General features: G+C 53.9%; 1 protein-coding gene across 2 annotated transcripts in view; it reads left to right on the top strand.

The window, feature by feature from the left end:
- Window positions 1–1,099: 1,099 nt before the first annotated feature.
- Window positions 1,100–23,528, top strand: part of LIMK1 (LIM domain kinase 1) — a 26,735-nt gene continuing 4,306 nt past the window's right edge. The window contains exons 1-8 of one of the 2 annotated variants that reach the window (XM_019505470.1): window positions 1,100–1,375; window positions 12,627–12,765; window positions 17,759–17,868; window positions 18,531–18,737; window positions 19,409–19,514; window positions 19,640–19,824; window positions 19,995–20,178; window positions 20,648–20,734. In XM_019505470.1, the coding sequence (XP_019361015.1) occupies window positions 1,329–1,375; window positions 12,627–12,765; window positions 17,759–17,868; window positions 18,531–18,737; window positions 19,409–19,514; window positions 19,640–19,824; window positions 19,995–20,178; window positions 20,648–20,734 (1,065 nt within the window). In that variant the 5' untranslated portion in view covers window positions 1,100–1,328. Of the gene's footprint in view, window positions 1,376–12,626; window positions 12,766–12,792; window positions 13,271–17,758; window positions 17,869–18,530; window positions 18,738–19,408; window positions 19,515–19,639; window positions 19,825–19,994; window positions 20,179–20,647; window positions 20,735–23,528 lie in introns of those variants that run through there. The other variant, XM_019505547.1, reaches the window with a different exon arrangement.

Here is a 23,528-nt window from a genome sequence, read left to right as displayed (position 1 = left end):
AATTGGGCTGCTCTGTCTTGGTGGCTTGGCTGCTCACTCTGCTGCGTAGCCCCCAGCATGGCTGTGAGTGGGTAGCCATTAATAGCAGCAGCAGCTGGAGAGCATGTGAACCATAGACATCTGCTCCTCATTAGCCTGCATGCCTGCTGAGCCTGAGCCAGTGGGGGCTGTGCATCCCAGACCCTGGAGTCCCCCAGGGAGGGGGAGGAGCTGGCAAGGCTGGCTGGAGCCGGAGCAGTGTTGAAATCCCTCTGTCCAGCCCAGGTGTTTCTGGTTTACTCTGGTGTGGCAGGTCAGGAGGGTCATGGAACCAGGGTAGGAGGATGGGGGTTGGGCCTTCCAGCACTGGTGCCAGCTGGGCACAGGGTGAGATGGTCCTTCGCTTGAAGCCTGACAGCTCACTTGGGGGGTGGTCTGCAGCAGTGCTGCCAGCCACCAGAGCTGTGGTGCTGCTGCCACCAGAGAAATGCCATTATTTTAAGAGGGGAGCACTCGCTCCCACTGGGGGGATGCACTGGATCTCTCCTGTGTCTTTGCACTGGAAAGGGGCATGCTTGTGCCACTCCATAGGTGTACCAGCACTTGCAGGACTGCTCTAAGAGGAGAGTGAGGAGGGAGTTTGAGGGCATCAGCTGTAATGCTCGCACTTTGTGGGTTTGTACAGCGATATGAGAAATGGATGTACTGGCAGAGACATTAAGGCATGTACAGGCAGCATTAGTGTGTTCATGACAGCAGGGAAGTCTCATTGCTTCAGGCTGATGTCAGCGGAAATACCAGGCACATATGGATTGGGGAAGAGCGTTATCATGAGAGTGTCAGCAAGGCTAGTGGATAGAAAATGTCACACTGAAGTGTGTGCGCCCCACAGGAGGTCCTCAATGGCCAACACTATGCAGGCTGCACTGTCATGGAGGAAGTGCTGTCCCTGTGTGATTACAGTTTAGTTTCCTGGTTTCTTTTCCTCCTTGGGCTGCTGGTCTCAGGGCAGGGGTTTTCAATGTCTCTACCAGGCCTGCAGAGAGTAGGCGGGGTGGAAGGGGTGATGTCATGGAGCCCTGGTCCCTCCCTTCTTCCTCCCTCTCTCTTTCTCTCACTCGCTTTCCAGTTCTCTGAAGCAGCTGGAGGAGTGAGACGCCTTAATCCTGTGTGGGGCTTCACTCATCCCAGCTAGGGGGAGGGACCCCAGGCTGAGGACAGGGCTCTCATCAGCCATCTGGGTCCAGCACCCTATCCTGGCTGGTGGAGATTTCTTGGGGCTGGGACAGGGAGTGCTGCTTGGTGCAGTGGGAGCAGCGTGACTCCTGACCCCTGAACTGGCTCGGAGGATGCTGACAGCTGTGCTCAAGAACCACGTCCTGACTGCCAGAGCCAAGTAAGTGGTCATGCAGGAGCTGGGCACTACTCTGGCACTCACATGGGGCCTGCCTCTGCTGCAGACTTTATATTACTGTGAGCTTGGGGGTAATAGGGTGGTATGGCTTGTGTTTGGGGGGCATGAGGCAGCTGCCTGGGTGATAGCAATTTTGCCAGCTTAGGGGACAGAGAAAGGGGGTGTCTGGATACATCCTGCCCTTCTTCCCTGCTGCCATTTGACTGGGGACAGCTGCCCCACAGTCACTTTTCACAGACTGTCCTCTTGGTCACTCTCTGCTTCTCCATCTCTGCTGGTCCAGTCTGCAGGCAGCTTAGGCCAGGCCAGTTGCTGGAGGCTGGGAGCTGAGACAGGATGGGGGTGATCTCAACAAGTCTGAAATGAGCCAAACATTCTGGGGGGCTGCAACTGGAGCCAGGCCTTTCCTCCCAGCCTGTGGGAAAGGAAAAGACCCTCCTACACCAAAAGTTTGCAAGCTTCTGCACTGAAGGGCTGTTCTTAGTGTGCATGTCTGTGTATCTGTGTGTGCAGGCACATCTGCATGCACCCAGGCTAGTGTGTGTACTGTAGTGTGCATATGCATCCACATTATGTGTATTTCTATGCACCTGAGTTGGTGTGTGCATGTCTGTGTATCTGCATATTTGCATGTGTATCTGTGTGTATGTCCACATTTGTATGTAACCAGTTCTGTGTACACAAGGGTGTTTGTGTGCATTGGGGTGTTTCTTTGCACCTCCTATATACATCTTTGTTCCAGTTTCACATATGGAGAAGCTGAAGCACAGAGGAAGCAGTTTGTTTGGGGTGTAGAGGACTCTGATCTCTGAGTTGAGCAAATGCTAAGCAGTCAAAATGGGTGAGGGAGGCCTCAGGAAGGTCTCTGATGTGGCCAGCCCTTGCTGAATCTGTTTGCTTTGCCCCTTGTTTCTCCACTGCACCTTTCCACTAATTGCTGGTGCACAGCTCTTGTGACGCCTGTCCTGGAGGGCTGTTTCAGTCAAGACTGGCACAGCCTGGAGCCCCAAATCCCATCCTAGACTTGCCTGCTCCCAGGCTGGCTGAGGTCCTCTGGAGATCCTACCCAGTACATATTAAATGCTGTGACTTCAGGTCCTGTCACACCAAGCAGTGAATACTGTCTCTGTCTATCATCCTGGCCCCCAGCACAGGCAGCAGGTGGAGCAGGTGTAAGCACCAGGACTCTCCATGTCCCTTCCTGTTGGATCAGTGGGCAGGTATGGGAAGCAGCAGAGCTGTGGGTGAGAATGCCAGGCTGCAAGTGCTGCCTCTCGCATGCAACGAACAAGGCCTCATATTGGGCAGGGAAAGGGTCAAAGGCAGGGAAGAGTCCTGTGCTGGGCAGGATGGAGGTGGGGTAGAGCAGGGCACACAGTGCTGCACTGGGAGGGTGTTGGGGACAGTGTGGGGCTGACAGTGCACTCATGAAGTCAAACTCTTGGCTGCTAACCCCTGCCAGTTTTCGCTCTCTGGCCTGGCCACTGCAGCTGGCCCAAGGGGCTGGAGCCAGGCCCATGGTTGGTGGGAAGGGGAGCGTGCTGGCCAGGGCGCTATCGCCATGCTGCTCTGTGCTGAGGCGGGGCCGTGGCAGGATGGCCGAGCACCCCTTGTCCTGCTGTGGGGCAGCCGCAGAGGAATAGGGGGAGGAGCTGCTGCCTCAGTGCCCGCAGCCCTGCCGCAACCTGCCTCCCTTGGCCCAGCCAGTGCTTCCCAGCTCCCCCAGCAGGCTCAAGAGAAGCAATTGGAGGGCAGCTGCCCGGAAAGGGTGACATAATGGGGAAGGGGCAGGGGTGACGCAATGGCCACTTGGCGGGGGGGCAGGGCAGTGCCCTGCTGTGCCTACACGCATGGGGGCCCCACACCGCGCCCGCTCCTTCACCCTGCCCCGCTGGCACCCATCCCTGAGCAGGGCCATCCTGGCCCGGCAGGAGAGGCAACTCAGCCCAGACAGTGGAAACAAGCACTCGGCTGGTGCCCACAGGCAGGTGGCTGGGGGGCGCACAGAGACTAGCGCCCAGTAAGGGGCACTGCTTCCAGCTATGCCAGGAGCGGAGCCCCCTTGGAAAGACCTGGCCGGTGGCCGGACCCTTGCTCTGTAGCCCCCTGGCCCTGGGAATGGGCCCCTGGATGTGCTGGGAATTGAGCCTGCATGCCCATGCAGCCTTGCCCCTTATCCCGTCAGAAGGTGCCTGGCCTGTGACCCAGCCATGGCACTGTGACCCTTGGCTGGGAGCAGTACTGTGGGGGACAGGCCTTGCACACACATGGTTCTTTAAGTACAGGTGCTGAAGGAGGTTGGGTATCCCTGCCACCCTGCCCTCTGCCCCAAGGCACATGTTGCTTGTGCCTTAATCCCATTGAACTAGGGAGCCTGGCACAAGCCAGGTGAATGAAGACCCAGAGCTCCTCCTTGCTGGAGCCAGCAGGAAAAGACTGTCACATAGCTATAGTGGGTGTCCTGCCTCTTTCTCCCTCAGGGCACTTGCTCTGGGAGCTGTAGAATGAGGCAGCTTCTTGTGCCTGCCCTTGCTTGCTGTGGGGTGGTGCTTGTCCATGCAAAGCAGTGGGATTGAGTTAGTGGCTCTGCTACTGTTGTGCTGGGTGATGTTGGGCAGGGTACTGCCCCATGCCTCAGTTTTCCCATCTGTTACATTGGGATAATGCTACTGACCTTTGCAGGATGCCTACAGTTCCACTGATAAGACATGATACATAAGGGGCAGGCATTTGCATTTTGTATCCTCACTCTCTTATGAATCAAACCCATTCTTTCATGCTCTTTTTAGGGAACATGTGTTTCTTTTATGCTGAGTGCAATCTGACCAAGGCAGGTGTGTGCTGCAAAGTGAGTAAGGCACATGGGCACCACTCCAGAGTTGTCTGTACAGTGCCTAGCACAGTGAAGCCCTGATCCAGGACCTGGGCTTCTAACTACTACCATTATACAAATGTCACCAATTTGCCAGCCACTGGCGAGCTGTAACAAGGATTGGGTTCAAATTCAGGGGTTTAGCACCAACTTTCCAAATCAAGCTTGAGCCCTCCCCTCAAAACTTGGGAAAACAAATTTTAACTGGGTGTTCTAAAGTGAACAACTTGCCCACTCACTAGCAACATTAAACTAAACTGTGTGTTACGGCAGAAAAAAGGGACAAGCACACAACCTTGAAGAAAGTATTAACTATTAAACATTGACTGAAACCCCCACACATTACTGAGTTAATGGTCTCTTGGTTGCATGGCAAACCAGTACAGGGGAGCCACTGCTTAGTCCATTTAGCTGGGAAGGGAGACTCATCCAAGGTCGCGTTGTCATTGGCCTACCACGTATGCCAGCCAAAGTAGCAGGTTCTGGGCAGGGAGGCCAGCCCCAGGGGACCTTGTTGCTCCTCCCTGCCAAGGGTTACCACGCTACTATGGGGACTCTACCACCTATGCCAGTCAAAGTAGCAAGTGCTGGATAGGGAGGCTCTCACCAGAGTTGTCACCACTGATGCTGGGTTTCACTGCTAGGGATTACATCTGGGGATTGTCGCTCCACTCCACCAAGGGTCACCACCATTCCTCTGCCACTACCAAGAGTGGCTGCCGCATCACTGGTCCCCTTGGGGTTGCCTGTGCAACACCCCCGGTTCCTTTAGACCATAACTAAGGCCCAGGAATTTCCGCTATAATAAGTATCAGGTCTGAACCTGATATATGGACTAGGGACTTGTACTCACAAACCCTTTCCCTGTGAGGAATGATTGTCCACAAGGCTGTCCAGGAGGTAACTCCTGTCCAGAGTCTCTCTTTCTCCTCCTTACACATACTGTCTCTGTCATACTAATGAGGACATGCAGAAAAAAAGTACACAAAGTTACCAAAACAGAACATAGGGCTGTCCAGTGGCTGGCAAAACGGTGACATATGTGTAATGGTAGTAGCTAAGAGGCACCATAACAGCATGCATAACAAGCAGGATTACACAGATACTCAGTACTAGTAGCTGTGATAAAAATAGAAATGGTAGATGAGAGCCTGTCGGTAGGTTCATCACTAAAACAGTTGTTCTGTGGCCTCACTTTGTGGGCAGGTCTCAGGCTGTAGTTTCACAGCAACATCATGTGGGAAAGTAAATTGCTACACTGTAACCCACATTCAAATAGGAAGTGAATCTGTGACATCATGTCCTATTTTGGGAGTCACCAAGAAGAAGTCGTTCCCCATAACACAGCTAATTAATTCCCATCTTCACTATCCATTTAAGAAGCTGGGCTTTTGAGAAGATACACCACTTGGAAATACTTACCTCTTACAGGCAACAATATCAGCCCTAGCTGCGGGGGGCGGGGGTGTAAAATTAACTATGGATCATGTGCCCATACACCAAAGACAGGACATGGAGAGAGCAGTGGTTATGTGAGCTGGAGAGACAGGACAGGACTGGACAGTGGAGCAGGCTGTGTGAATACAGAGGGGAGAATTAGACTTGGGGAGTCTCAGTACACCATAGGTATGGACAGAACTGGTGTTTTAGAAGGAACCATCAGACTGAAGGGATTTAACGCAGTGTGGAAAAATGTTGTCTGGGCCCCATGCTGTGTCAACCACTCAGGCCCAAGGAAGTGAGGAGAAGGTGGCTCATTGATAGCAGTTTTGGGATACGAGTGTGCTTGAACAGCATGGTGTGGCACTGTTATCATTAAGCTGGGAATAGTGCCTAGGGGGAGAGCAGATTTGATGCCTGTGCCTGCTGGAACTTGGGCTGGCCATGTCTTTGCCAGGCTGGCTTGCAGCTGGTATGGTGTACTGGGCTCTCTTCTGTCACGATCATATGCATTAGTGATATGTAGGGGGTGCACATGCACCCCTTGAGATTGGCCCTGCCCCCCGAAGACTGGCCACTGACGGCGATGTCTGTGGGTGGTCGCTGCTCCCCACTTGCCCCCCCACCACCAACACTGCTCTCTGCCCTCGCTGCCTGCAGTCTCTGCTTGCTGCCGCCATGCCCCCACCTCTGCCACTGCCACCACACCCCTGCCTGCAGGCGTTCACCATGCCTCCCCAGTCTCAGGAGGAATGAGGCGTTCATGATCATATGATGTGGATTTCCACATTCTCAGTCATCTGCTGTAGCCTTGATTTGAGGCAGGAAGTGATTGTGGGATCACAGGACTTGCTGCTGCCATTTATTCCACCAGTCTTGCTAAGGCAAGGGGTGGAGAAGGCATCTTTCCAACTGATGTTAATTGGGGCTCTCCAGCCATCCCCATCCAGCTCATCAGCTCCTCCTGGTCTTTGGTAGCGGTAGCAGCACTGCTCCACTGCATCCTGCTGTTTTTTACAGATTCACAGAAGTTTAGGGCTGGAAGGAACCAGCCCCCCTGCTTTGGGTAGAAAAGACTGCTAGGGTCAAATAACCCCAGTAAGCTATGCATCCAGTCTCTTTTTGAAGACCTCCAGGGTAGGTGTCTGCACCCCCACTGCTGGGAGTCTATTCCAGAGTCTGGTCACACAAACTATGATGAAATTTTTCCTTATAACCAGCCTGAAACCTTCTAGGAATTTATGACCACTGCTCCTGATTTTTCCCTGGAGCGCTTTGGTGGATAGTTGTTTCCCTAGCCCCTGATGCTCACCCCTGATATATTTGTAAGCTGCCACCAAATCCCCCCAAAGTCTTCTCTTTTTTTAGCAGTCCCATATCTGTCACCCTTTCCTCATATGGCTTGCTCTTCAGGCCTCTAATCATACGAGTGGCTCTTTTCTGGACTCTCTCAAGCTTCTGTACATGCTTCTTGAAGTGCAGTGCCCAGAACTGGATGCTGTACTCCAGCTGTGACCTCACCAATGCCGAGTAGAGCAGGAAAATAACTTCCTTAGTTTTGATTGTTTGATGCATCAGTACATTGTTTGGTCTGCTAACTGTAGCATTACACTGGTGGCTCATATTCGTTTTATGGTCAATTATGACCCCCAGGTCCCTTTTAGATGTGGTGCTAGCTAGCGTAGCAGCACCAAGCCTGTAAGTTTGTTGTGGATTTTTCCTCCCCACATGGAGCACATTACACTTCTCAGTGTTGAACAGCATCTGGTCCTCATCCGCCCACATAACTAATCTGTCTAGGTGCGCTTGGATCGTCAGCCTACCCTGATGCATGGCTGCACTTCCCCACACCTTAGTGTCATCGGTGAACTTTGCCAGTGTGCTTTACACCCCCACATCCAGATCATTGATAAAGATGTTACAAAGCACTGGTCCAAGTACGAAACCTTGGGGGACCCCACTGGTTACTTTCTGCCAGGTCAACACAGATCTGTCTGTTAGTACCCTCTGGGTCTGATCCCACATCCAGTTTCCCACCCATCTGACCCTTAAATTGTTGAGCACATAGTCCCCTAGTTTTACCTTGAGAGCCTCATGGGACACCAAGTCAAAGGCCTTCCTAAAGTCCAAGTAAATGATGTTGACCTCACCTCCCTTATCCAGGTGGTAAGTAGCTTGGCTGTAGAAGGAGATGAGGTTAGTTAGACATGACCTACCTACGACAAAGCTGTGCTGGCTGTCATTCAGAATTTTGCCTTCTACAAGCTTATCACATATGGACTCCTTGAGAAATATTTTGAGGATTTTTCCTGGGATTGAGGTCAGGCTGATCGGCTCGTAGTTCCCTGGGTCTGCTCTCCTCCCCTTTTTGAAGATGGGCACAACACTGGCCCACTTTCAGTCTTCTGGGACCTCTTCTGAGTGCCATGAATTCTCAAAGAGGTTCTCCAGCAGTCTTACAATTACTTTGGCTAATTTGTTTAGCACTCTTAGATGGAGTTCATGTGGTCCTGCTGACTTATAGCTATCCAGCCTCTCTAGCTATTCTTTCACCAGCTCTACATTGACTGTTGGTAGGTGATCATCCCTACTGTGACTATTCTGTGTTTTATTTGCATTTGGCAGGCTATCACTCTTAGACTGGTGGAGTACAGATGCAAAGTATTCATTCAGGAGTTCAGTTTTCTCTTTGCTGTCGGTAATCATAAGTCTAGATGCATTGAGCAGTGGTCCCACGTTCCCACTGGTTTTCCTCCCATTACTTACGTACCTATAGAAGGACTTCTAGGAGGACTTCTAGAAGGACTTCTTATTGTCCTTGATTTTGGTTGCTAACCTGAATTCAGTCACCGCCTTTGCTTTTCTAATCTGCCCCCTACAGGTGTAGTTCTTATGTAGTTCTCCTTGTGGCCTCTTCCTAGCTTCAATCATTGGTAAGCCTCCCTTTTCTTTTTCAGAAGATCTGTGATTTCCCTATTGAGCCAAGATGGCCTCCCGGCCCCTGTGCCACCTTTGTTGTGTACAGGTATTGACAACTTCTGTGCACCAAGGATTGTGTCCTTGAGGAACAACCACTCTTCATCCACACTCTATCCCTGTGGTCCAGATCCCATAGGCCATTATTCATTAAAGCCCTTAGCTTATTGAAGTCAGCTTTTTAAAAGTCAGGAATTTGTACTTTGCTGACAGATTTCCCAGCCCTACGATGGACAGTGAAAATGATAGCATCGTGGTCACTGTCGCCTAACTTACCCTGTATCATCAGATCACTCACCAGGTCATCCCTTTTGGTCAAAACTAAATCTAGGAGTTCATTTCCTTTGGTCAGCCCATATACTTCCTGAGACAGGTAGAGCTCATCGATACAAGTCAGGAATCTATGCGACTGGTCAGATCTGGCCAAGTGTTCTTCCCAGGAGATGTCTGGGTAGTTAAATTCGCCCATGATGACCATATCCCTTGCTCTCTCAGCCTCTTCCAGTTCTCTGGAGAATTCTAGATCTAGCTTCTCATCTTGATTTGGAGGTCTGTAATATATTCCTACAGTTAGATCCTTTTCACCACGTCCCCTCCATATGTTGACCCAGAGGCTCTCAAGTTGCCCTTCCTTAGTACAATTTCAGCTTCCAAGGAGGTGTACTGCTCCTTTACATATAGAGCTACACCTCCACCCTTTTTCCCTATGTGATCCCTCCTGTGCAGGGTGTAGCCCTCTATCACTACAGTCCAGTCGTGGGTAGAGTCCCACCAGGTCTCTGTTATCCCTATGATATTGTAGTCCCTACTGGAAAGGAGGGCCATTTCTTCTGTTTGTTCCCCATGCTCCTGGCATTCGTGTACAAGCATTTGAGCCCTCCTTGGTTTCTTGTCACATTGCGGGAGGTCCATTCCCCCAGCTCGTGCTGTAGTGTCCTCTCCTGTTGTAATGGTTGTTTGTTTGTTGGCCCCTGGGCTTGCTCCACTTTTTGTACCCCCATCCCCAGGTGATCTCATTTTAAAGCCCTGTCCAGGAGGTCTGCCATCCTGGCCAAGAAAAGAGCCTTCCCCTTGGGCATGAGGTGGATACTGTCCCTTCCCAGAAGACCTCTGTCTCTGAAGTGCTTGCTGTGGTCAAGAAAGTCAAAACCCTCTTGGTAACACCATTGCCAGAGCCTTTGGTTCACCTTTTTGATACACCCGTCTGTCTTAGGCCTGCGGCCCACAACTGGGTGGACAGAGGAGAAAACTACCTGTGCCCCCAACCTCTTAAACCCAGAGCCCTGTAGTCACTCATGACCTGGCCAGGATTGCTTTGAGCCATGTCATTCGTGCCCATGTGGATGAGGAGCATGGGGTAGTGGTCAGAAGCCTGGATGAGTTTAGTAATCCTCTCTGGCACGTCCCAGATATGGGCCCCTGGGAGGTAGCAGACCTCATGGGCCAAGGTGTCAGGGCAGCAGATCGCTCCCTCTGTCCCTCTCAGGAGGGAGTCGCCCACCATGACCACCCTGTGTCTCTTCTTAGGGGTGGCAGCTAGCTGTTTCACTGGGTTCTGCTCAGCCAGTCTGACAAAGATCAGCCATGTTTGCCCTCCCTGGTTTGCTCAGCATCCCTGAGCTTGCCCATGGCATGAGGGAGAGAGGCTCTAAGGTTTGAGCCTTCTAGGAGAATGAGCACTAGGGTCAAGGTGTTGGGGTCAAGAGCCTGCTCTGTGCCCCAGCTGCACAGGAGGCTCCCTTCTACATCCCTGTACAGTGGACAGTCCCAGGGCTTTCCCCAGAGGAGTGGTCCCAGAGATCTAGATAGGCTACTCTCCCAGTGACACAGAAACTAGCATGACCCTCATGACCCTATGGTCATGAGGATCATGCTAGTTTCTGTGTCACTGGCCTTTCCCCTGTCCAGGGAGCTGCAGTCTTTGTCTGGGGACATTGAAGGCCACAGCTCAGAGAAGCCCACATGACTGGGTTCAGTGATCAAGAGCTTCCCAGTTGTTACACAAACAGCCAGGCCCCTACTCTGACCTCATGCCTGCCCTGAGTCATATACTGCAGCACTCTTTATAGAGAACAGGCTGAGGCAGACTAGAGAATATCAGATAGGAAGTCCCCCAGCCACTGAAGCCTTGGAGCTGCCAAACGGCTAATGGTGCACAGCCCTTGGGAGCCCACAAGTCACATCAGTACTCGGCCTGTGGCCAGTGCAGGTGCAGTGGGTTGGAACTGCCTTGTGAGCAAGAAGGGAAAGCAGAAAGCCTCTCCCTTCTAGCCACCTTCTATTCTTTGCACTCCAAGCCTGCTCAGTAGAGCTTACAGCATTTACAAGGTTTGGGATGCTGTATGTTATATTACTCATTCTGTTCTGGGTGGGAGCCAGAGCTACCTGCATGGTTAACAGTTGAGAAATCCCTAGGTGAATCAAACCTGGGAGAGGACAGCAGGCAGTAGGGTTCAGAGAACTGAACGCTGATTACACTAATCTTTGGGGCATAGCATTCACACCTGAGGACAGGCTAGCGATCCAGGCTGACTTGGATAAGCTTAGTAAGTGGTTGGATACAAACCTGATGACATTCAATACCGATAAATGCAAGGTACTCCAGCTCAGGGAAAAAAAAAACCTGTGGCATACTTATAGGCTCATCAGTGCTATGCTTGCTAGCACCACAGCTGAAAGAGACTTGGGGGCCATGATTGACCACAAGATGAACATGAGCCACCAATGTGATGTTGCAGCTGGCAAAGCAAACAAAACCGTGGCTTGCATCCATAGATGCTTCTCAAGTAATTCTCAGGATGTTATCCTCCCACTGTACTTGGCCTTGGTAAGGCCACAGCTGGAGTACTGCATCCAATTCTGGGCTCCACAATTCAAGGATGTTGAGAAGCTTGAGCGCCCAGAGGAGAGCCATGCGCATGATCAGAGGACAAGAAAATAGGCTTTATGAAGAGAGGCTGAGAGCCACGGGACTCTGCAGCCTGGAAAAGCGCAGGCTCGGGGGGACCTGGTGGCTGCTTATAAGTATATAAGGGATGTTCATCAGGATCTGGGAGAACATCTGTTCACCAGAGCACCCCAAGGAAAAACAAGGACCAATGATCATAAACTCCCCCAAGACCATTTTAGGCTGGACATAAGGAAACATTTCTTTACTGTCCAAGCCCCCAAGACCTGGAATAGGCTCCCTCCAGAAGTGGTGCAGGCACCTACTCTGGGCTCATTCAAGAAACATTTGGATGCTTATCTTGCTGAGATCCTTTGACCCCAGCTGACTTCCTGCCCCTGTGGCAAGGGGCTGGATTTAATGATCTTCAGGGTCCCTTCCAGCCCTAATGTCTATGAAATCTATGAAACTGGGCAAATATTCTGGGGTTAATGCATGCATGGTTCAATGTCTCTGATGTCATTGGCAGGGTGGCAGGGCCATAGGACATGGATGTCCCAAGGGAGTGGAGTGGGCATGCAGCTCTAATACTGTTGAGCAGGCTGGCAGCAGGAGACAAGGAGTGAGGCCTGCATGGTCACAGGGGCAGAATGACTGCCTGGTACGTAGTTGAGAGATTGGGGATTGGAATGTGGTGCAGGAGCAGGTATCTGGGGAAGGAATGGAATTTGGGCTAAAGTGAGCTGCAACAGCTGAAAGGGTACAGCCACAAGCGGGTGAGGGTATCAGGGCCCTGCTAGATTGAGAGAAGCACAGCTTTGAAGAGGCAGGAAAAGGCATAATTGTAGCTGACTCCAAGCGTGGCCCACAGTTATGGGATTTGTAATATGGGTTTGACATCCTTGGGGGAGGGCTTGGTGCTGCTGAGACTTTCCCTTGCCAAGGCCAAGGCACAAGCCCAGAAGATCTTTGAAAGTGGTACCCTGGGTGGGTCTGTGCCTGCCTGGCAACTGTGTGCAGGCCCAACTGAGTTGTGCCCACCTTGGCTTCTGTTGCAGGTGCTGTGAGTGTGGGGTCTCACTATCCCGCCAGTACTATGAGAAGGATGGGCGTCTCTACTGCAAGAAAGACTATTGGGCCCGGTTTGGGGAGCTGTGCCATGGCTGCTCAGAGCAGATCACAAAGGGGCTTGTTATGGTAAGTGCTGCCCACCTCAGCTGCCTCCTGGGAGTCGGAGCTGGCTCTGGCTCTGGTTTTGGTTCTCAGTATACCTGCATGAAAGGAACAGTCAGAACTCTGTGCATCCAGTCCAAACCAGGTGCACTGGCCCCTTAAATCAAGAGATCAGCCATCTGCTTCCCTGCCACTGGGGCAACTAGTTTAGGGGGTTGGGTTATTTAGTCAGAAGGGGAGCAGGGAGTGGGCCCAGGAGATTCCTAGACCTCCTTGTGGTCATTTGGTGAAGCATAGCAGGATTTCCCCAACTCCTTTACAGAAGAGGCCTGAGACCCAACCGTAACCTCGTGCTGAAAGTGTGGGCGTTGGTGTCATTTAGAAATGAGGTCACTGGAGAGGGGAAGTTTCCAGCAGTCTATGGGTCTGTCTCATACACAGCACTGGCTAGTTGCAGTCAGACAGCACCATGGTGGGGGAAGCCAGGCTTCTGTACCAGGAGGGGAGCTGGTTTTGCAGTCTGATACAGGTAAGTATAAGTGGGGGAGTTGTGACCATGGGATGGCACGGGAGGGTTGGGGGAGGAAGAACACTGCTCTGTCTAGTCTATCAGAGCTGAGGCTCCTGGACTGACAGACCTAAGCTGTCTTGGTGATCACCAGGAATCTTAGTTTTTTTCTATTTAAAAATCCCAAATTCTCTGATTTAAAAAAACCCAAAATGTGCATTTTCCTCAATTTAAATGAAATGCCACTATATATATATATAGATATAGATCTATCTATATCTATATATATATATATAGCTATATCTATCTATATCTATATATAGCTATATAGGTATCAGTGGAACACAGTTTTTCATTGACATATTTACAATTTTAAAATGTCTCAATGATTATAGTGTCTCAATCATTATAATGAAATAATTTCTAAATACGTATATATTTTGGCATTTGATTTTGGATTTTTTTACCAGAGAAAATCAGAGCTCTCCTTGCCCCCTTCACTCACCAGGACATGGGTCCAGCTGCAGCTAACCCCATGCCTTGTGGTGCTGAGCAGCCCTGATATACTGGTGCCCCTCAGTCCCAAGCCAAAGCCCCCCATCCCCACCAGTGCCCCTCACTCCCAACTCTGTCCCCTGGCCCTGCTGGTGCTCCTCACTTCTGACCCACAGCCGCCTACCCCTTCCAGCTGCTGGTGCTTCTTACTCCCAACTCACTACCGCCTGCCCCACAGCCTTCCAGTGTGTGGGGAAGGGGCCCTGTATGGGGCAGCGGAAGTGCCCAGCCATAGGCAATGCCATAGGCAATATATTGGGCGGGGGATGTGCTCCCCCTCCCAGATTAGTGAGCCTACAGCAGGGCATGGGGGTGCAGCTTGGCTGGATTGGCACTGGCAGGAGGTGCCTCTGCAGCCCAGCAGGTGGCACCTGGCATGGGAGGGCAGAGCAGGGCAGTGAGACTTCCTGCTGCAACCACCACCACCAGGACCCCTGTGCCAGCTGTGCTGTCAGGAGCATGAGGAGTAATGGATGGGGGTGCAGGAGCCATGCTGCCCTCACCTTTGCCCATTGCCAGAAATTTGCATGCTGGGCTACAGCTCTACCCTGGAGGGGAGATGGGGTAGGGGTCAGCATGGGCAACCTGAAGAGAGTGGCAGCAGTGACACAGTGGGTAGAGCCGTGGCCCTGCATGTGAGCAGCTAGTGGCAGAAGGAGGGGGTAGTGTGCCCCTCCACCCCCAGTCCCTTATTCCCCATGCTGCTGGCAGTGTGGCTGGTGCAGCAGTTCCAGCAGCAGTGGCAGCAGCAATGAGTCTTACTGTCCTGCTCCACCCTCTTGCTCCAGGTCCCACCCACTAGGTTGCGGAGGTGACTTCTTCCTATGTCGGTCCAACCAAGTGCCCTGCTGCAGGTGCACAAGTCTGTGGGGGGGCACATGCCTCCGCCACCTTCCCCTCTCCCGCCTGTCCAATATGGAGCCCAATTCCTGCGCAGCAGTGCGTGCAGCAATGGGGAGCCATCCCCTCTGCCAGCCCTTCCATACCCCAGCGAGCTGCCCATGGCTCCATCCTGCTCCCTGACTGGGCCCCGCAGCCGCTCATTTCTGCTCTGGCCCCAGGCACTGAACACCACTGTGGCTGGGCAGCTCCCCCAGCCCCAGCCATCAATCCCGCCCCACTCCCTCCCTCTCTCACTGTGGGAGCTTGGCATGAGCTGCCACTGCCTCAGTCTGACCTCTCCCCCACCCCCTTTGTGTTGCCTATGTCCCCCCTTCCCCCCATGTGTCACCTATGCTCAACCCCACCATGGAATTACCTGCAGGCAGCTGGATGAGCTGCTCTCCACCACGCTGCCAGACTTGCTGGCGACTTGCACGTATGCACATGCACGTGGTGCCCCCTGGCCTGATCAGCCTCCTCCTGTTCCCCCAATCGCGAGCAGCCCCTTGCAGGCTGGAACTCTGCCAGCCTGCAAGGGGAAATCTGAAATTACCTGCATCTTTTTCCTTTAAAGGAGAAAGTCTGGTTTTTCTGTGTTTTTACTAGGCCTCTGTGCTGAGGCAATGCTGCTGCATTCAGGCCATCCTTTTTCACTCCTCCTTTCCCCTGCTCCCATGGAACTGGAGGGGCATGAGAGCATGACAGTTCAGGCTGCCCCTGCCCGTGACTCGCTTTCCCCATCTCATTCAGCCTGGACAGTATAAAGTGGCCGGTTTCTTTCATTGTTATTTGTATAGGGAGGTCAACAGGGAATGATTCTTGTGGTATGAGACTGGTGTGCTCTTCAATCAGTACCATATGGGGCCCTGTTCAGTCTTAGCCAGGCACTACCAGGGGAGTCCTGCACCTTGCAGAAATGACAATACCCTGAAAACACTGGGGTGGGTTTTTACCACTTTTCCTAGAAGATGCTCGCTGCTGGCCCTGTACAGAGACTGTGCCTGGGTCTTACTCCTGCTGGGCTCATTCTCTATCTAGTCTTTTTCCAAATGTTGGAACTTCAGCGCAGACAAGCCAAGGTGGCTCAGATCCTGTGACCAACCTTCAGCTGCCCTAGAAAAACCAGGCCCTTCCCAGACAGTCTGCCCCTGGGAGAGCTGCATGTCAGAGGTCAGTGCTACCCTGCCTTCCAGGGAGCCCTCTGCCCGTAAATGCCTTGCCAATAATTTCATGCCTTGCCTGTTGCTGTACTTCCCCATCCCTCTTCTCTAAGTGAGACGCTTCTTTCAAATGCTCTTATTGCCACATCTGAAAGAGAGCAGGCTGGGAAGTCTGGGCTGTGCACTGTGACTGTGTACAAGATAAACAGCAGTTTCCCCTTGTTTACAAACAATGGAGGAAGGAGCATTTTGCTGCCCAGTCTTGCAACTGCAGAGCCCCTGCTTCTTCAGGAGAAACCCAGGAGGTCCCAACCAGGCTATTCCTGCAGGGTGAGTCCCAGGATGTGTCTAAGCACAAACACAGGAATCCTCCCCCTGCCCCTTCTCCTCCACTGGAGGTGATAAGCTCCACCAGCTTGTCTCAGCCCTCAGACATTTTCCTCAACTATCTTTTGTCTTGTGACTCCTAATTAATTCTTTGCCAGACCTACTCTTTGTAATTCACTTTCTGGGAGGGGGTTTAACTCTTGAAGCACATGTGGGCATATCTGTGCCTTATCCCAGCCATCCTACAGCCAAAACAGATGCATTTGGCACCTGGGACCCTCCCTCCTCACTCTCTCTGACCTCCAAAGCCTGCTGGGGCTTTTCTCTTGGATGGAGGGGCCTAGATCTGAGCTGATCATCCTTGCTCAATCTCCCTTAGCAGACAGAGGGGTTCTGTTCCCACTCACCTGAGGGTGTGAGGCCAGTACCATGCTGGCTGCCACATTGCTCCCATCTCCCCTCAGGCCCATTACAGCATCCCTACATCTCAGCCTCTCCCTCCCTCTCCCTTCCTGTCTGGCATTCTAGTGCCCAGTCCATTTCCAGCAAGAGGAAACCTCTAAGTAGCAAACGACTTAGGGGAAGCCTGGGTTCAGAACCTGACTGAGGGGAAGCCCGGATGCAGTGCCCATCTCAGGGAGAGTCCCTCCAGGGCAAATGTGGCACCTCTGTTACCTGTGTTTCAAAAGCACTTGGCCTTGTGGCAGTTCGCAAGTGCTGGGGCACTGCACTTCCTCCACCATGTTTCCTCTAGTTTTCAATTATATTGAACTGGCTTTGTCCCTGCCTTGGAGACCTACTAAACCAGACAAGCTTCTAGGGGCTGAGTTAATTTCTGTGCAGGTGCCAAGGAGCCATGTGGCACTGCTGATTGGTGCCCATTGTACATGGCAGGGCTCTAGGGCCACGGGCATAGGCAGAGGCTCTTGGGTGAATAAATGGGCTCTAATGCCAATAACATTGGGCCAAGATCATACGCAATGCATACGGGAGGTACGGGGGCCTTGTGTTCCCCCTGAGATTGGCTACTGTCGATGCTGCTTCCGCCGCTCACCACCTCCCCCCACCTCACCGCCGACACCATCTGTGGGCGGTCCCTGCTCAGCCCGTCCTCACCGCCAATGTCACTGCAGCTGCCTGCAGACAGTCCCCTCACGGCTCGCCTCACTGTCAATGTTACTGTGGCCACCTGCGGGCAGTCCCTGCTTGCCGCTGACACCACTGCCGCTACCTGTGGGCAGTCGCCATGCCCACCCAGCCTCAGGAGGCATGAGTCGTTCATGGCCAAGATCATGCTCATGGGGTTCCTACCAGGAAACAGCATTTTCTTTCCAGCAAGGGCTCCTGCTTCCGCAGCCCCACCCCCAGCCTTGTCCAGCTGCCTTTTGGTGTCCTCTGGCTGGTAGACTGCCCCTGTTCCCCTTCCCAAGTCACAGTGCCTACACGGGCTCTTGCCAGCTACTCGTGTGCCTCCAGGCTGGGGCAGGATTTTCTGATCACTCGGCCTCGTGCTGATCCTGACCCTCTGGTGCTGGGTGGTGCTTTCTCATTGGAGCACCCGGGTCTCACTGCCTCTCCTTTGCAGGTGGCTGGGGAGCAAAAGTACCACCCAGAATGCTTCAGTTGCCTCAACTGCCGGGCCTTCATTGGGGATGGTGATACCTATGCACTCGTAGAGCGCTCCAAACTGTACTGGTATGTGAGAGCCTCTCCACTTGGCATGGCCACCTTGGGCCAGGTCCTGTATGAGACCTGGAAGTGGGAATACAGGTTAGCAGCCAGGACTCCAGGGTCAACAGTGCAAGCTGGCCAGTGGGTGGATCCATCCTGGTAGGGTGTACTTAGCCATGCTGTGTTCCCACGCTGTGAAGGGCCACCCTGCCTTCAGTTCCCTGGGTTCCAGCAAACCCCCCAGCGATACAGTTTGGAGTAGTACTCAGTGCAGCCTGATAGCACTCCTTGGCCCATGACAGCAACAGGACTGAGGCCCCTGCAGCCCCCCATGTCACCTGGTAATGGGGCTCTCAGCCTGTGTGTCTCAGATCTCCCATCTGCTAATGGCTCTTGGTACATTCCCAGACAGCAAAGTGTAGTTTCCAAGAGCATAGCGGGGTGCCTGCTCCCCACCCCACCCCACCCCCCACCTGCCCTAGGAAGGACCCATGCCCCTGTGGGCCAGCCAGGGCTCTGGTTGGCCTGGGGCTAGCTATGAAGTAAATGGAGAACAAATTCCTTATAGCTTCTTTCTCCCCTGTGTCTCCGTCTTACTTCCCCCTGCCTCTCCCTGCTCTCTTGCTGTCCCTTTCTCCTTCTGCCCATCCCTCACTCCCATTACTTCTCTGATGCCTCCCTCCAAGTGGACACTGTTATTACCAGATGGTGGTTACCCCAGTTATTGAGCAGATCCTGCCAGAGTCGCCAGGCTCCCGGATCCCACATACCGTCACACTGGTGTCCATCCCTGCCTGCACTGATGGGAAACGAGGCTTCTCTGTGTCCATTGACCAGCACTGCAACTCCCAGGGCTGTGGCACGGAGCACTCACACACTGTCCGGGTCCGAGAGTACGTACCTGTGGTGGGTGTGGCTGGGGGAGGGCAGTTCCCAGGGGTAGTGGGCACTGACCTGCCCTGGCTACAGTGGGAGGCCCTCTGTACTTGGGGATCGTGCTAACCTGAGCCCAGCTCTGCAGCACTGGGGGGTGGACCTCCTGCCTCTGCACAAAGCTTGGTCTCTTATGAGCAACAGTGAGCTCCCTGTCATGGGGACTTCATGTGATGGACCCATTTCCTGAAGAGTCACAGGCCAATTGAGAACCCTGAGGAATCCCCCCTCACTCCTGAGAACAAAGAGGAATCTGTCTGCTGCTGAGAGGCTTGAGGACTGTTGGTGTGAGGGGGGGTGGCCCCAGGCTCTCTGGAGGGAGTGGCCCCAGCATCCTCTCCATGCTGCTTGGCTAACAGGGTTTTTGATTACTGAACCTACTGCCTGGGGGCAGCCTGAGCCCTTAGGACACCTTATTCAGATATCAGGGCAGGTGAGGGGGCACTGCTGGGCACGGCCCAAGCCTCTGTTATTTAGGTGGGTGGTGGGACAGGGCACTGGGCTGCTGCTTCCTCAGTGGGGGCTGTTTGGTGGGGACACTGGAGAACCTTGTGGTGAAGCTGTGTGAATCAGTGTTACTCGTGCATGGGGCCAGCAGGTTCTAACAACCCCATATGTCCTCTGCACCCAGAGTGGATCCCGACTGCATCAGCCCTGACATGAAGAACTCCATCCACATTGGGGACCGGATCCTGGAGATTAATGGCACCCCCATCCGGCATGTTCCACTGGATGAGGTACTTGAGCCCCCCCACAACCAGCTGCCCCCCACCCTGTGCAACCAGGGCAGGGCACAGCTACAGGGTTCTGGGGTGGATGCTGCTGCTTGATGATGTAAGCCTGTCTCCTTTGTGCCTTGCAGATAGACTTGCTGATCCAGGAAACCAGCCGTCTCCTCCAGCTGACCATAGAACATGACCCCCATGAAGCCATAGCCCGAGAGTCTGTGCTGGAAAGCAGCTCCCTCTCTGACCTGCACAGCCCCCTGCGCTCTCCTGCCCACACACCCTGTGGGGAGGCCAGTGCCGTGTGCCACAGGACAGTCATGTAAGGACAGAGTTCACTAGCATCCCCCACATCCACACCTGCTGAAGAGGAGGGGAGGGGTGAAGTAGGGGTGAGAGCCTGTGTTGGGAAGGGGGTCCCTCCCCAGGCTGAGGACTCTCAGTGATGCATGGTGCTCTGCCCTGCTGACTTTTCCTGCATTCACATGGCAGGAGGAGCTGCAGCATCGACAAATCCCCATGCTCTAGCTCCATGGGCTCCCCTGCTTCCCAGCGCAAGGATATCAGCCGTTCTGAGTCGCTGCGCATCGTCTCCCGTACCCATCGCATTTTCCGGCCCTCAGACCTGATCCATGGCGAGGTGCTGGGGAAGGGCTGCTTCGGACAGGCTATCAAGGTATTGCCATGCCCTGCACAGTCCTTCACAGTCATCTCCATGCCCAGGAAGTCCACAGTTCTGGGGAAGGATCTTATGCCTCCATGAGCCAGCAGACACGTTAGTCCCCTTCCTATCTCTCTCACATGGGGCAGGAACTTCACTCCTCAGAGACACCTCCCCTCCCTGCACCAGCTGACCCCAAGAAGGCAGGGATGATCCCCCTCAGGCCCCTTCAAAGCCTGTTCTACCCTAGGACTGACCAAGGCCCTGGCTTCTCACTACAGATCCATCTGCCCTGCAAACTTTAACATCCCAAGTATAATGGTTGCTTCCATCTCACTGAGGGTGGGATCTGCCAGGTACTGCCCTGCCCAGCTTGTGCTACACAGAGCATCAGGTCGGACTTGCTCTGAAGCTTAGAGGAGCTCAAGGCAGCAAGGAGCCTTTTGTGTGTGGCTGCCACCCCAACTCCTGCCCCCTCCCCCAGGTGACACACCGGGAGACAGGAGAGGTGATGGTCATGAAGGAGCTGATCCGCTTTGATGAGGAAACTCAGAGGGCATTCCTCAAGGAGGTAAGTTGGCTCTGCTCACTGTCACTGTGATGGCTGCACTGGGGAGTTGTAGGGCCCTGGTCTGCCTCTAGCCACTCCTGCCCAAGGCCTTCCCTTATCTCTATGTCTGCCCAAACACCATGTTATCCCTGTCACTGATCCTGGCCCAGCACAGATGCTGCCCCTCACTTCAACAAGGGGCCCCAGCCTCGTGGGAGCTGGGCAGGCTTTTCCTAGCATGTGGATGCAGCTCTGGGTTCCTGGCAGTATTGCAGTGAGATATGCAGGGTCTGGTTCTCAGCAGGGCAGGGCACTGGTGTGCTATTCACTGACAACCCCATTTCAGTTACAAACAGGGAGTCAGCACTACTGTGGCTCTAGGGGCTCTACAGAGATTGGTTCATGGCCCAAGGGAAGGAACATTTTTTGCAGTGCCCTGGAAAGAGACAAAATCTTTGCTGGTTAAGTTGGCAGATAATCCAGGGCAAGGAGAAATGGAAATGTTGGAGGGTACAGGGCAGAGTGATCCAGATCACTTGGTTAGCTGGGAGCAGACGCACAGTATATGCTACCCTTTGATCAAGTGTACGGGTCTCCATCTGGGAACAGAGATTACAGGCCACACTCACAGGAGGAGCGTCTGTCTTGGGAGGCTATGACTGAAGAAAGCTGAGGGGTTCTGGTGGATAATCAGCTGTACACAAGCTCCTATTGCACTGCTGTGGCCAAAAGGCCTGGTGCAAGCCTTGGGTGAATATACAAAGAGGACACTGGGTAGGAGCAGAGAGGTGCTGTTACCTCTGTGTGGTTACTGGTGGAACTATGACTCCAATACCATGTCCAGTACATGTGCCCAGAATTTCAGAATGTGGATAAACTGGAGTCAAGACGAGGGTCTGAAGGGTTGGAAGCCATGTTGTGGAAGATTCTCAGAGCTCAACATCTTTTGCTTCTCAGAGAAGGCTAAGGAGGGACTTCATCCTTGTCTCTAAGTGGAATCTGATGATCAAGGTCTTTTAAGTCCAGTGGACAAAGGTATAGCACAGAGGTGAGCAAAATATGGCATGTGGGCTGCATCCAACCCACCGGGCCATTTTATATAGCCCTCAGAGCCCCTAAAAAGATTTAGAAAATTAATATTTATCTGCCTCTGGCTGCCTGTCAAAGATGACAGGAGCCAGGGGCAGTAGGACCCAGGGGGAGCCACGGCAGAACCCTGCCCAGCCCCACCTCTGCCCTTGCCCTCCCCCCCAGCTGAAAGCCCTTGCCTAGCAGAGGCTTCTGGCCTGGGACTGTGGGGCTGTTGGTGCCTCCCTGCATCAGAGCAGGAAATTCAGGTAAGGGGGGAAGGGGAGGGGAGGTGAAGCAGGTGAGGACTGTGGGTGATTGCCCCAGTCCTCAGGGCTGGGCTGGCTCCTGCTGAGTCCAGCGGTCTGGCCATGCAGCCAGGAGCCAAGTGGTGCACAGCAGCCCATGGGCAGGAAGGCAAGTAAGGAAAGCGGCAGTGGGAGTTGAGGGGGAAGTAGAAGTGAGCAGGTTTGTGGGAGCACGGGGCCCATGCCAATGTCCCAGGGCCAATGCTGGAGGGACCCAGAGTGGGGCGGCAGGAGCGTGGGGCGTGAGCTGGCAGGGGTCTGTGGATCTGGGCTGGGCTGTACTAGAAGGGAGAGAAGGGAGCTGGTCCAGCTCCATAGAGCCCCTGCCAGCTGGGACCCCGCACTCCTGCCGCCCCAGTCTGGACCCTGCCAGCACTGGCCCTGGGACACCAGCATGGGCCTTGCACTCCTTGCCAGCTGTTGCTGGCTCCCGTGTGCAGTCGCTTCCAAATCCCCCCCCACTGACCCCATGCCCTGAACCTGTGTGGCCTGCGCTCCCCCATCTGGGCTGAGCAGCAGCAGCGTGGGACAAACTGCTGCTCAGCATGGGGAGGAAAGCGGCCCCTCCCTCAGCCAGTGCTTGCTGATGCAGCTGCTTGGAGCCCATGTGGTGCTGTCCTGCATCTCCACGCAGGCTCTGAGCAGCTGCACCAGGAAGTACTGGCAGCAGGAGAAGGAGGGGCCGCTTTTACCCCACGTTGAGCAACAGTTTGTCCCACACTGCCACCGCTGCTCAACCTGGGCCCCAGTAATGGCTTTGGGCTCACCCATCAGGGCTGAGCAGCGGCAGCAGTGCAGGGAAAAGTGGTCCCTTTCCCTCGCCACCATCAGGCTGTTTTTGCTTCAGCCACCCAGACCGCCACCAGGGAACTCCCCTGTGGCTCCTCCTCACTGTCTCTGATCTCACACTGGGCATCCCAGAGTCAGCAGTGAAGGAGCTGCAGGGCAGACCAGCGTGGTACAGGTTCCAGGTGGCCACAGCAAAAGCTGCCCAGTGGCGGCAAGGGGGTGGGGCCACTTTCCCCCAAGTCGAGCATAAGTTTCTGCCCAGCTGCTGCTGCTCAGCCTCAATGAGCAAGCCCAGAGCTGGCGCGGGCTGCGCAGGTTCACGGCTGCACACGCTGGTCCCTGCCACTACCGCTGCATGCCCAGGGGTGACAGGAGATGCCATAGCCAGGCAGTGCAGAGTGGGCATGGGGCGTACTGGGGCTCTGTGCTGCTGGTGGTGGCAGGGAGGTGCTGCAGGGGACTTGGGTTCTGGGCTGTTGCAGAGTGGGGGTGGGTGCTGACTGGCTTAAGGGGGTGCACTCAGGGGCTCCTGTGCACACCCTACATACCCTCAAACCCTTCCCACAGCCACACCCAACCCCACACACAATCACACACCCCATAAATACCATATCCCCCCCTCACACATCCCCACAAACCCCACACCCACC

The sequence above is a fragment of the Gavialis gangeticus genome, unplaced genomic scaffold, assembly GCF_001723915.1.
Source record: "Gavialis gangeticus isolate Ggan-Ray unplaced genomic scaffold, GavGan_comp1, whole genome shotgun sequence".
In the NCBI taxonomy this organism is placed as follows: domain Eukaryota; kingdom Metazoa; phylum Chordata; order Crocodylia; family Gavialidae; genus Gavialis; species Gavialis gangeticus.
The sequence above is the reverse complement of the archived record's forward strand: the minus strand, read 5'-3'. Positions and strand labels throughout refer to the sequence as shown.